Source organism: Vespula pensylvanica, chromosome 4 (assembly GCF_014466175.1).
Source record: "Vespula pensylvanica isolate Volc-1 chromosome 4, ASM1446617v1, whole genome shotgun sequence".
Classification (NCBI taxonomy): Eukaryota; Metazoa; Arthropoda; class Insecta; order Hymenoptera; family Vespidae; genus Vespula; species Vespula pensylvanica.
In genome coordinates, this window is record NC_057688.1 from 10,082,793 (window position 1) to 10,094,027 (window position 11,235).

An 11,235-nucleotide genomic window follows, 5' to 3' on the forward strand; every position below is an offset into this window, starting at 1 on the left:
AGCTTTATTTTTTTGGAAAAAGTCATGTTATAAAAAGATGTTTTTTGCAGAATTGTTTATGCATAAAAGCTTTCTCAAAAATTTGGGAAAACATTCTCAAAAATTACATTGATACGTTTGAATTACTTCTGTACTCATTGTTGGTCTAAACCGTTATAAAATCAGGGATTGATAAAGAGCCTTAAAGTATATTGCTTTGGTACTATTATATAGAATTTTACAAAATAACATAATCAAAGAATGACTTGGTGAATTATTTTTAATTAATCTATTTTTCTAATTTTTAATTATACTGCCCTCCCAGTAAATCAAAGTCATATTGAAATAATAATCCATTTGTTATGTATTAGCTAGATATATCTATTTTATCACATTTATAACAGAATTGATTATTTTTTTTTTCTTGTGTAAAGCAAATTTGTGTAAAGTATCATACATACATATTAACACTATATGTATTATACATACATATAATAACACTAAGAAAAACATTAATTCCAAATATAAATGGTAAATGTTTAAATATTTATCACTAAATTATTCCATATATTTCGTAGAATTTTTAAATATAATCACAGTGTATCGGTAAGTTCTTTCCCCTTTCTTCAACTATACACAAGATCACTGATGGAATCAACGAGAAACGAACCTGAAATTGAAAAATATATCGTAAATACGTGTAGACATGTACATGTCACATTTGTAAAATCATATATTCATGCATATAAAGTTTCATACCTTGAACTAACAGAGGAGTGTAACATTGTTCCAATGAATTGGATTTATAACTCGGATTTACTTTGTTGTTCTGTGCGAGTATTGATATTTTTTAGAGTCGGTTTTAATACTGAAAACATCTTTTCTGTTGCAGTAGGATGAATGCTCATTTGCAATTCTGTTAAAGATTCTTCAGTCTGCACAAAATAACGATATTATTTTTATCAATAAATCAATAATCTTAGGAACATTATTTAAAAAAAAAAAAAGCATAATATTCAATTAAAGTGTATGGCTTACTTGTCTAAGTAATTGTGCAGCTGTGTGTAATACTCGTTGCCATTTCCGTACCTCTACATTATGCAAACTTTCTTGTTGCTGTAACAAATTTATCCAATCTTCTTCAGTCTTTGGAGTGTTCCTATAGATAAAAAATATATTTAAAATAAAAGATATTCTTCGCAATACTGTCGAAACTGATCTTGAATTTTAAAAGGAAGTTATAAACTGACGAAGCATATATTCAAAATTTATCAAAATAACAATAACTTATATGAATGTTATATTAATATAGTATATACTGTGTATTAAACTTACTATCAGCTAATACAATACAAGCTTAAATACATGTTTAAGGATTTACAAAGTACCTCAATTTTTACATACTTAAGAACATGTAAATCCATTATTGTGTAAGCTGCAGCTTCTTCCAGGCCCCATAATTTGTAATACAATAACCCATTGATTATCATCAGACATAATACAGCTACCAGAAGCATTGAACTAACTATCATGCCTGCATCACTCCTAGTACTGGCACCTATACATTTTATCGATATAAACAAATAGATTTTCTTTGCATTACATTACATTACTTAAATTACTAATACAAAACACTAGAGATATACTTGTGTATTGTTATAATACCATTATTATTGTGTATATGTGGCAGATCTGTAGGTAAAGATTGATGATTGGGAGACATATTATCCGGCGAGTGATTTTGTAATGCACTTCCTGCGCATGTTGCTCGCCTTCTTCTACGTGTTTTTCTTTTTAATCCTGCACTCCCGATACCTTCTTCACATTCTAGATTCAAAGCTTTTATTATACTACTAAAATAATCATCAAGTCCAGTCCAACAACTTTTTTCTATCATACCTATTACAAGCGGATTTAAAAATTAAACAAAAATATATGTAATATTATAAATAAGGATTCTTAAAAAAAAAACTTACTTTTCACGAAAGACCAAACATTCTTCTTATATTTGATTTGTGAAAATATTGTCAGGCTCGTTTCATTGTCCGATACGCTGTTCATACAATAATGAGTTAACACACTAAAGGAATCTGCATATGGAATACCTGCATTTGTGCATTCTACATCGATGCAGTAAAGATGACCTGGTCTGCTGCATGGCAACATGATCTATATGAAATATGATAGACTTGATATTATTTCCTTGATATTATATGATAAACTTGATATTATTGATGTAAGTCCAAGATCGAATTTACATAATTAAAGTTTTTCGATTGAAAATCTGACATTATGTAAAGTATTTTGTTTTTCTTTATACCTGGGTTTCCATAACTTGAGAACTCCTTGGACCAATTGTTTGAGTTAATGATACTGTCATAGATATTGTCCTCATTTTTTGACCAGTTTGATCATTTTGCGTCCATGCAGATTGTACCAAATCTAAAGCAATGAAATCAGCATATCTGGACTTTAATTTAGTATATAGGCAATATATATTAGATTAATCGGAAAATTTTCATCCGATCAACCTAATATTACGGATATATTACAAAATACATAATAATACTTTGATTTTTTTAATCGTGCAACATAATTTATTATGTATTACCAGTGGTCTTGCGAGCAGTGTGAAAATCCAAAAAAAATTTTGAATTTGTAAATAATAAAGTGAACAACTGGTCTATGTGTATAGGGAAAATAGTTTTATAGAGTTCACGACCTTCGTGCGGAGAAGTACATTTCATACCTCCACGAATGCTCAGTTTTGCTAAAACATTTTTTTTTTTGTTATAGCCAAAAAATAGAGAAAATATGATTAAACATACAGACAATATAAATATAGATATAGCCGTTACCAGTATGCTTTTCAGCTTCACTTTCCGTCGTATCGCTTAGATCAGTCGGATCAAGAACTGAATCTGTTCTAGGTTGAGGTGGAGGTGGAGGTAAAGATACAATTTGTTCTTCTATTTCATTAATTGGTTCTACAATAGGGGAAGTTGAATTTTCCATGCTTGCACCTTCCGCCTAGATTTTTAAAAAACGAGATATAAATATAATAACTCATTGGGTTATAAAAAAATTAATATGAAATATATTACTTCAGAAAATGATTCCACGGATAATCGCGTTGAAAATTTCTCTTCGTCTGTAGCTGCTAATGGTGGTACATAATCTTCATCGTCGGACGTTAATCCTAATTCATCCCCATAACTGGTGTGAACAAGTTGCCACATTTCAGCCATACTCATTGGCTAAAAGAGAACATAATAATGAGTAATGGTACTAATTTATTTGTTTTGCTTCTGTTCACATATAAATTCTTTCATGTATTATATTTGATTATTATTAATTTTAATATAAACATAATTATTTGATATTTACTATTAGAAGGACTATTACATTTGATTCAATGTTAGATAGTATTTAAAAATTAACTTCAATAAGATCAAGGTAAAACTTATATATCAATCTTTCCTACTAATCTTCTCAGCTTCTACCATCAAGATAATATAATACAGTAAGATATTGATGTTATTTGCATAAATACATAAATATTATTGTAGAATCTACTTTATGAGTAAATGCATGTAACTAAGACCTTTTATAAGATTTCATCTGTAATATTAAATTCATCCTACCTGACCAATCAGAGCATTTTGCCAAACACGGAATAACATCAAATATGTCTTATCCCTTGCACCAAACGAAGTCAAGAAAAATTTATCACTAACGGTGCATATTAAGATGGCATTGGGAATCACAAGCGCAGTTTTTTCTTTGGTAATAGATGTAACGTCTTTCCAACGTAGAGACACCAATGTCTCCCACATGAAAATATTGGCATAAAAGCACACGTAGTTTTGAGAGACATAAAGCCTTCCATGCACTAATATCTCGCGTTGTAGGGCGCAGGAATAATCTAAAAATTCCATTTGTGTATGTAAAATTAAGTATAGAATTCATAAGAAAAAAAAAAAAATACATGTCAAAGGAATAGAACTAATTTATAGCATAGTTTAATGTGCATCCATTTACTATAAACTTTTGTATTAACAATTATTAATTATTTTAATTTAAGAGAAATCAAGATATTTAACTGTACAGTTAAAAAAACTAAAAGTGTTGTATTAATTAATTGATCGAATATTGGGGCTTCATGTAACAATGTCAATAAAGATAATTCGTCTTCTTTTTTTGTAACTTTGTATTATATTTGAAAAATTTTTTTTTATACGATTATGTTGATAGACAATGTATATATACGTGTGTCGTAAGTATCGACATTTGTCCGATCTAACAAATATAGTATTGCAACATGAATCCCCGAGCCATGTTATGGGTATAAGCTATTAACTTCTCTTATAAATTTTTAGGATTGAGAACTTACAAAATTTCATACTTCAAAATATTAATCAGATGCACGTTTATATAATGTATAATTTTAAATGAAAAGAAATAAAAAAAAGAGAAAACTTTTAATCACATCTATTTCTCTTAAAACATAACTAAATAATGCCATATCTGAACAACAAAAGCAATGTCAGATGAGGTGGCAGGGGATAACTTACTAAGGAGAAAGATGATAGATAGAGATGTATCACAATCTGATTTGTGGATTCAGGATTCTTCTATAAAGGTTCTACAATTGATATAATCTCGCATGAATAACACTTAAAGCTATAAAAAGTGTAAGAAATATTTTAGAACTTTGCTAACCCTATTGACCTGCTTTTATTGTATCCCTTTTTTATATAAATATAATATGTTCTTTCGAAAAATTGAATTGCTTACCTACAACTAATCTTTCATCGTCTGGAACATCTTTAAATATTCGTTTAAAATCTTCGGACCGAGATTTGTACGTTGGGTATAACACGTGGTACCATGATTTCTTTTTATTTCGATCTCCATTCCTGGATTCTTTCTTACTTTCATGCGTAGAACTCTTACTATAATCAACTGAATCAGACGACTTGTTTATCGCTTCCTAAATAACAAATAATAATTAAATAATATTTCTAACATTACAAAAAAGCAGGTAATATCATGATAAAACGTAATATCACCTGTGACTGATCGTCCGATTTATTCGCACGAATCGATTCTTTACTCGAGTCGGAATTTAATCTAATATATTCCCGTCTGCAGTGAGCTTTAGGACTGGGACGAGGAGATAAATTAGGACTAGATATAGGGCTACCACCTCCGCTATTTATTGTTTCTTGAGGTATCTCCGTTGATATTCCATTCCCTACATTTGTCGCACAACTCTGATGTCCCAAATTTGATGAATTTATACTATTGATTACATCATGACTAGACATTAACAGATTTTCAACTGATTTATTCCTATAAAAAACAGTTTTAAAGTCAAATTTTATCTCTAAAAGAAATAGAATCATTTGCGTTGTCAGTAATATGGCTAAGAATGAGACACGGCAAAAAAGAACTCATATTAAATGGAGTTAGTATAATGCATTGAGAAAACTTGCACATGAGAATACATACATGCTTGATACAGGATATTTTTGTATCAATTCCACTTTATAGTGCTTAATATGTACACAATAGCATTGTCGAATAATTCAGTTGTAGAATATGTCACCCATTGAAACTCCAGAATATTGCAAATTAATTACACAAAACAAAGCGTTCGTGTTAAAGTACAATAGAAATGATTACAAAAAAGAAAATATAACATATATTTATTTAAAAAACAAAATAATTATTCGACATTTAGGAAAGAATCACCTGCCACCGTAAAAATAGACATATTTCAAAGCAAGCAAGCTGTCACGGTCAATGCAAATAAGTTGTCATCGAACAACTTTAAATGATAGATGACATTGTTACTAAGTATCGAGAGTTTATAAAGATTTCATAATAAATAATGTGATGTCTAGAGTTTCAAAAAGAAAAAGAGATACTATTTCCCAAATACTATAGCCACTATAAATCACAGTCCTTTTTTTCTTATTCAAACGTAGAAGCCAAGTTAAGTACGAATTTTTAACCGATTAATTCCTTCCGATTGAACGGCCATACTGATGCTCGCCATCTACCAGCGACATGACTAGCAGGACCCGTACTCAGTGCTACCACTTGCACTCGTAAAAATAATTCTACTAATATAAGGTAGCTAATATGGCGCTACCTTGTTACAATCTATATATGTATGTATGTTACATGCATACAATTTAATACGATTGTAGATTTTATTAAGCTCAACATTCACATCACAATAGACAAGATGAACGAAACAAAGAATTAACGAAAGAACAACGACGGTCTCGTGATCGGGGAATTATTGACATTTATTGAACAGGTAAGAAACGACCAATCACATAAACAAGACTATAACGACAATTGATTAATCAGTCCCTTTCTGTAACTTATATTTCAAGGCTACCATCTTGTCTACTTATACGACATTAAAAAGTCCAAAATATATTTAATTGATAAAAATGAAAAAACGGATCATATATATACATATATAGTCTGTGTATATAATCTGTGTGTGTGTGTGTGTATGTGTGTGTATGTATGCGTATATATTTCATATAGATAGACGATAAATAACAATCAGTTAAATTTCATCTTTAAAAATTCCCTAAAGAGAAAATCGTCAAAAAGGATAAGCGTCAGTGACATTTATTTTTAGACAGTTACTCATTCGGTCAGTACATACGAGAGGTCAGTGCACGTCACGTAGTTAGCATTTGGAGTTAAAAATTTGGTGAAAATTTATCTGATTTTGTGCATAAAAAAGGGGTCTTTCCTGAGACTCTCTCGCGGCAGAACATTGGGGGGCAGTGCGCGGAGGTCTCAGGTTTAGTGAAAATTCGTAATCTACGTGAAACTTTACGTGAACAGTTGAAGAAGTGATCGCGTATACTAGGAAAGTATTCGCGGTGTCCTATGTAATATTCTGGTGTTGCATTTGAAAACTATTCTTTTTTTAAAGCATTGCCGTCGTTTCGACGTCTGTAAAGAGCAGACGGACCGTACGACAGGTTATGTCAGCTGGATTGGCAGGTGCTGTCTCAAATCAGGTCAGTGTGTTGACTTGCTACCACACTGCTACTCTGCACATTCCTTTCACTGAAGCAGCCATTCTAAATTTTCTATATTTTTTCATGCAACGGAATGCAGCGGATGAAAGGGCAAACCAACAATCAAGGTAAGACCTTTTTATTGTTATTACACTTTTTACGTCGCTCTTTTGACTTTTGCGCGTGTATGTCGCGTTGTACTATATGTACCTTTAACGCATGTGTGTGTGTGCGCGCGCACGCGAACGCGACACTGTCGTGTATACGTATGGGGACGTATACCGTATCTATGTATATATACATAATATTTGTACTATATATGCAACGTATTATGTATATATTAAAATTTTACAAATTTGCCTATCTATACTGTTTATTTTCGCGTTACACAGGATATTAAATTATCTAAAATATGCATATATTGAGAAAAAAATATACAAAAATAAGAATAGTTCTATAATGCTAGAATAGTTCTAGAATTTCATGTAATCTGCATCTTCTGCTCCCTTCAATGTTAATAGCCCAATAAATAATACGCGAGAGAAAACTAGTAACTAATAAATTGCACAAAAAATACGGATATATCTTTGGAAAAGTAAATTATTTATATAGTTATCTTTTAAGTTTTAATCTTGTGTTATGAGTTAGTAATAGATGTTATGATTTGTATTTGTAATTATTTAATATCTCTGTATGTTTATATATTTTAAACTGTATTCATTGAAGAGAGTGAAAATAAATGCTTTCTTTTGCTTTATTATTATTTATATTTATCCAATATAATATTAGTTGATAAAATATAAGAAATATTATACAGTATGGCATTTCAAATTGTTTACAAATACAGTTCAAATTGTTTACAAATACAATGTAATTTAAGATCATTGTAGATTTATTCACTCACAAGATCATTTTTATTGCAAATAATTTTGTTACCTTTCATTCAGAAACAAACAATATCTTATATCTATGCACTTGTCTGCACTTGAGAGATAATATACTTGTTTTGATAAGTAAATTGATACTTTTTATACTATATTGATGTTATTTTTAACATATATGTGTTCTTAATATAATAACTGTCAGTACAAATATCATAACCTATATTGGAGTATTTAAATTATTAAAAATTATGCGATTCGATATTAATATTTTGGAGATCTTGTTATCAAGTTAATTAAATATAACATTATGTTCTCTAGTAAGCAATGGTCCCAAAGAACATCAGCAACAGCAACAACAATCAGAACATGCTGCTGGAGAAGATACTGGATTTGATTCATGGAGAGGAAGTAACAATACGCAACATCATTCGAGTTATCCAATTAGTACTGGTGATCCTTACAATCAATACTATGCGGGCACGTCATTTCCTTACCAAGCGTTTGGTGCTGGGGATGGTACCTGGTCAAATGGAACAGATCCAGTTGCATTTCTTTCCGGATATGGAGGCCAAATAAGTCATGATGCATATGGTATGGATGGAATGTTCTCCGCGAGTGCTGGTGGTGGTTTTAGTACATTTGGTCAACCTGCCTTCAATTATTTCCATGGAAATGGTGATTTTAGTGCTTGGAGCACACCTAGAAAAACTCGCTATGAAGATTATTATCAAGCACCAAGGGGAAATGAGAGTTATCCAACACCAAGTAGCGCCGCTATTAAGACTATTGAACAAAGTGTACAAAGCTTATCAATTGGAAGTGGGGAGGTCCCGAGACAAGATCAACAAACAACATCTAATCAGCAGATAAAATCAGAAGCAAAGGAGCCAAGAAAAGTTACTTGGGCAAGTGTTGCAAGTCAACCTGCTAAACCAGTTCCTCCACTTTCATCGTCGCAAGGAATGAAAAAGAAAGCTGGAATGCCACCGCCGCCTATTGTACCAGGAAAACACAATATGGATATAGGAACATGGGGCGAAGGAAAATCATCTGCTCCTCCTCCTCCAACCGCACCGCCGCCGCCGCAAGTGCAACCACCAGTTCCGCCACCTCCACCACCCGTTCAAAGACAGAGACCACCTCCTCCACCTTGCTGGAACAGGCAACCAACAACTCCTCCGCCACTTCCCCAATCACAGATCCATATGCCAACCCAATCACAACACCCGCAACATTCGCAGCATCAACATCAACAACATCAGCAACACCAGCAGCACCAGCAGCATCAACATCAGCAGCATCAAACCCAACAACAACAACAACAGCAGCAGCAGCAGCAGCAACAACAACAGCAGCAGCAGCAGCAACAGCAGCAGCAGCAGCAGCAGCAACAGCAGTCGCAGCAATCACAACAGTCGCAGCAGCAACAACAGCTTGTGCAAACACAATCTCATCCTGTTTTGGACGAACTCAAAGTGAAAAATGATTATAATCCGGTAGAATTTGATCAGACTGCACCTGGAGCTAGGTTTTTTGTAATTAAATCTTATTCAGAAGATGATATTCATAGATCCATTAAATATGAAATTTGGTGTAGTACGGAGCATGGAAACAAAAGACTGGATCAGGCATATAGAGAAGCTAGCCGCGAAGGTGCACCTTTGTATCTTTTCTTTTCTGTTAATGGATCTGGCCACTTCTGTGGAATGGCTCAAATGGTTTCTCCTGTTGATTATCAAAGTAACAGCTCTGTTTGGTCTCAAGACAAATGGAAGGGACAATTTAGAGTTCGTTGGATTTATGTCAAAGATGTCCCAAATGGGGAATTACGACATATTAAATTAGAGAATAATGAGTATAAACCAGTAACCAATTCGAGGGATGCTCAAGAAGTTCCTCATGCGAAAGGTGTAACAGTTCTGCGTATACTGCATACTTATCGTCATTCTACTAGTATTTTTGACGATTTTGGACATTACGAAAGAAGACAAGCAGAAGAAGATCAACGCAAGGCACCTTTGAATTCTATGCAACATCATCACCCTTCTTCCAACCACAGAAATAGAGGACATCCAGGAGATTTGTCGCGAGATCATCATCAACACTCTCAACATCATCTTCATCAACATCAACGCAAGGTAAGCATTGATCTTAAATAATGTACAGTTATTCATAGAAGATAGATGACATACTATTATCTTTTCCTTCCCGTTATTTTCAGGATCGAGATGGTGGCCGTGGTAGAGGCAGAGGAGGTTCTCGTCAGTAGCAATGAATACAGCTGAAAGCTATTATTATTGGCAAGATAAATCAATGGAAAGAAAGAACGCTGCGGCTAATTATCATCTTACTCCATACGTTCGCTTTTCAGGATTTGAAATGGGCCTTGTCTTTCCATCATGGAACACTCCATCTTGAGGCCACTTTCTTTTATTAAATGATTAATGATACATATGATAATTAGCGTCGCGTTAGCGTAATAAATATTATGTAATAATAAATATTACGAAGAAGAACATAATTCAGTCTCAAAGGATATTGGGTAAACTTGATGACGGTAATAAATATCTAGTGTGGTGTTGCGTGTTATTCGTCGAAAGGTGTTTCTTAAACGTACAAATTAATAAAAATGAAAGGAAAAAAACACAGGATATGGAACAGAAGGAAAAAACTGTAATACATGGACTAATTCTTGTAAAATGCTTAAACTTTTGTTGAAAATGTAAAAAATCTACGCGAGAACAATATTATATCAAGTGTCATTTAAATTAATCAATGTTCTAAACGTCAGTGGACATATAATCTGGTGCCTGCAACTGAGAGGGCTTTCCTTTCTTTGTTAAAGAGATGCAGGAGCTTATTCAATGTTCTGTTTATAATCATTATGCTTGACCATTGAATGATAGCTATAGTTATTATCAACTGATTGTTTTGATTCATCTATTACTCTATTAACCATGGACTGCGAAAATGGTTCGAGATATTATACAAGAAAAAATAAGGGGGTGACGAAGAAGTGGTGGAGGAGGAGGAGGTGAAGGAAGAGGTGGAAGAGGAGGAGGAAGGGGGTAACAATATTGTGCAGTTACTTTGTTGTAACTTAAATGATAATATTGATGATTATTATTTTACAATGTGACATGTATTTCACGAAGCAAGATTCTTATTGTTAAATATGTTACTATAATTTCTCTTGTGGTATAGTATAATCTCTACAATGGATAAAAAAATATATCTTGCAAATTAGAATTATTTCTACAATGGAACAGATTTATTTTGCATTTTTCTATTAGACTTAGATTATTATGTCTAGA

General features: G+C 32.4%; 2 protein-coding genes across 7 annotated transcripts; one reads left to right on the top strand and one right to left on the bottom strand.

The window, feature by feature from the left end:
- Positions 1–325: 325 nt before the first annotated feature.
- LOC122628868 (protein Aster-B-like) lies at positions 326–6,071 on the bottom strand. 5 transcript variants are annotated; one of them, XM_043811653.1, is made up of 14 exons: positions 5,737–6,071; positions 5,052–5,334; positions 4,777–4,972; positions 3,624–3,904; positions 3,084–3,236; positions 2,838–3,009; positions 2,591–2,749; positions 2,300–2,421; positions 1,956–2,148; positions 1,645–1,878; positions 1,384–1,537; positions 1,018–1,138; positions 739–914; positions 326–649 (listed from the first exon to the last, which is right to left on the bottom strand). In XM_043811653.1, the coding sequence occupies exons 2-13, from the start codon at positions 5,307–5,309 to the stop codon at positions 783–785; spliced, it is 2,175 nt and encodes a 724-aa protein (XP_043667588.1). In that variant the 5' UTR covers positions 5,310–5,334; positions 5,737–6,071; the 3' UTR covers positions 326–649; positions 739–782. The 5 variants fall into 5 exon arrangements, with proteins under 5 accessions (XP_043667588.1, XP_043667589.1, XP_043667586.1 ...); XM_043811654.1 differs by having other exon boundaries at positions 5,913–6,070; XM_043811651.1 differs by having other exon boundaries at positions 6,000–6,043.
- Positions 6,072–6,132: 61 nt separating this feature from the next.
- Positions 6,133–11,173, top strand: LOC122628870 (YTH domain-containing family protein 3-like). Of its 2 annotated transcripts, XM_043811659.1 has the most exons (5): positions 6,133–6,310; positions 6,950–7,037; positions 7,138–7,165; positions 8,240–10,059; positions 10,143–11,173. In XM_043811659.1, exons 2-5 carry the CDS (start codon positions 7,002–7,004, stop codon positions 10,188–10,190), a joined length of 1,932 nt encoding a protein of 643 aa, XP_043667594.1. In that variant the 5' UTR covers positions 6,133–6,310; positions 6,950–7,001; the 3' UTR covers positions 10,191–11,173. The 2 variants fall into 2 exon arrangements, with proteins under 2 accessions (XP_043667594.1, XP_043667592.1); XM_043811657.1 differs by lacking the exon at positions 6,133–6,310 and having other exon boundaries at positions 6,590–7,037.
- The last annotated feature ends 62 nt before the right edge of the window (positions 11,174–11,235 follow it).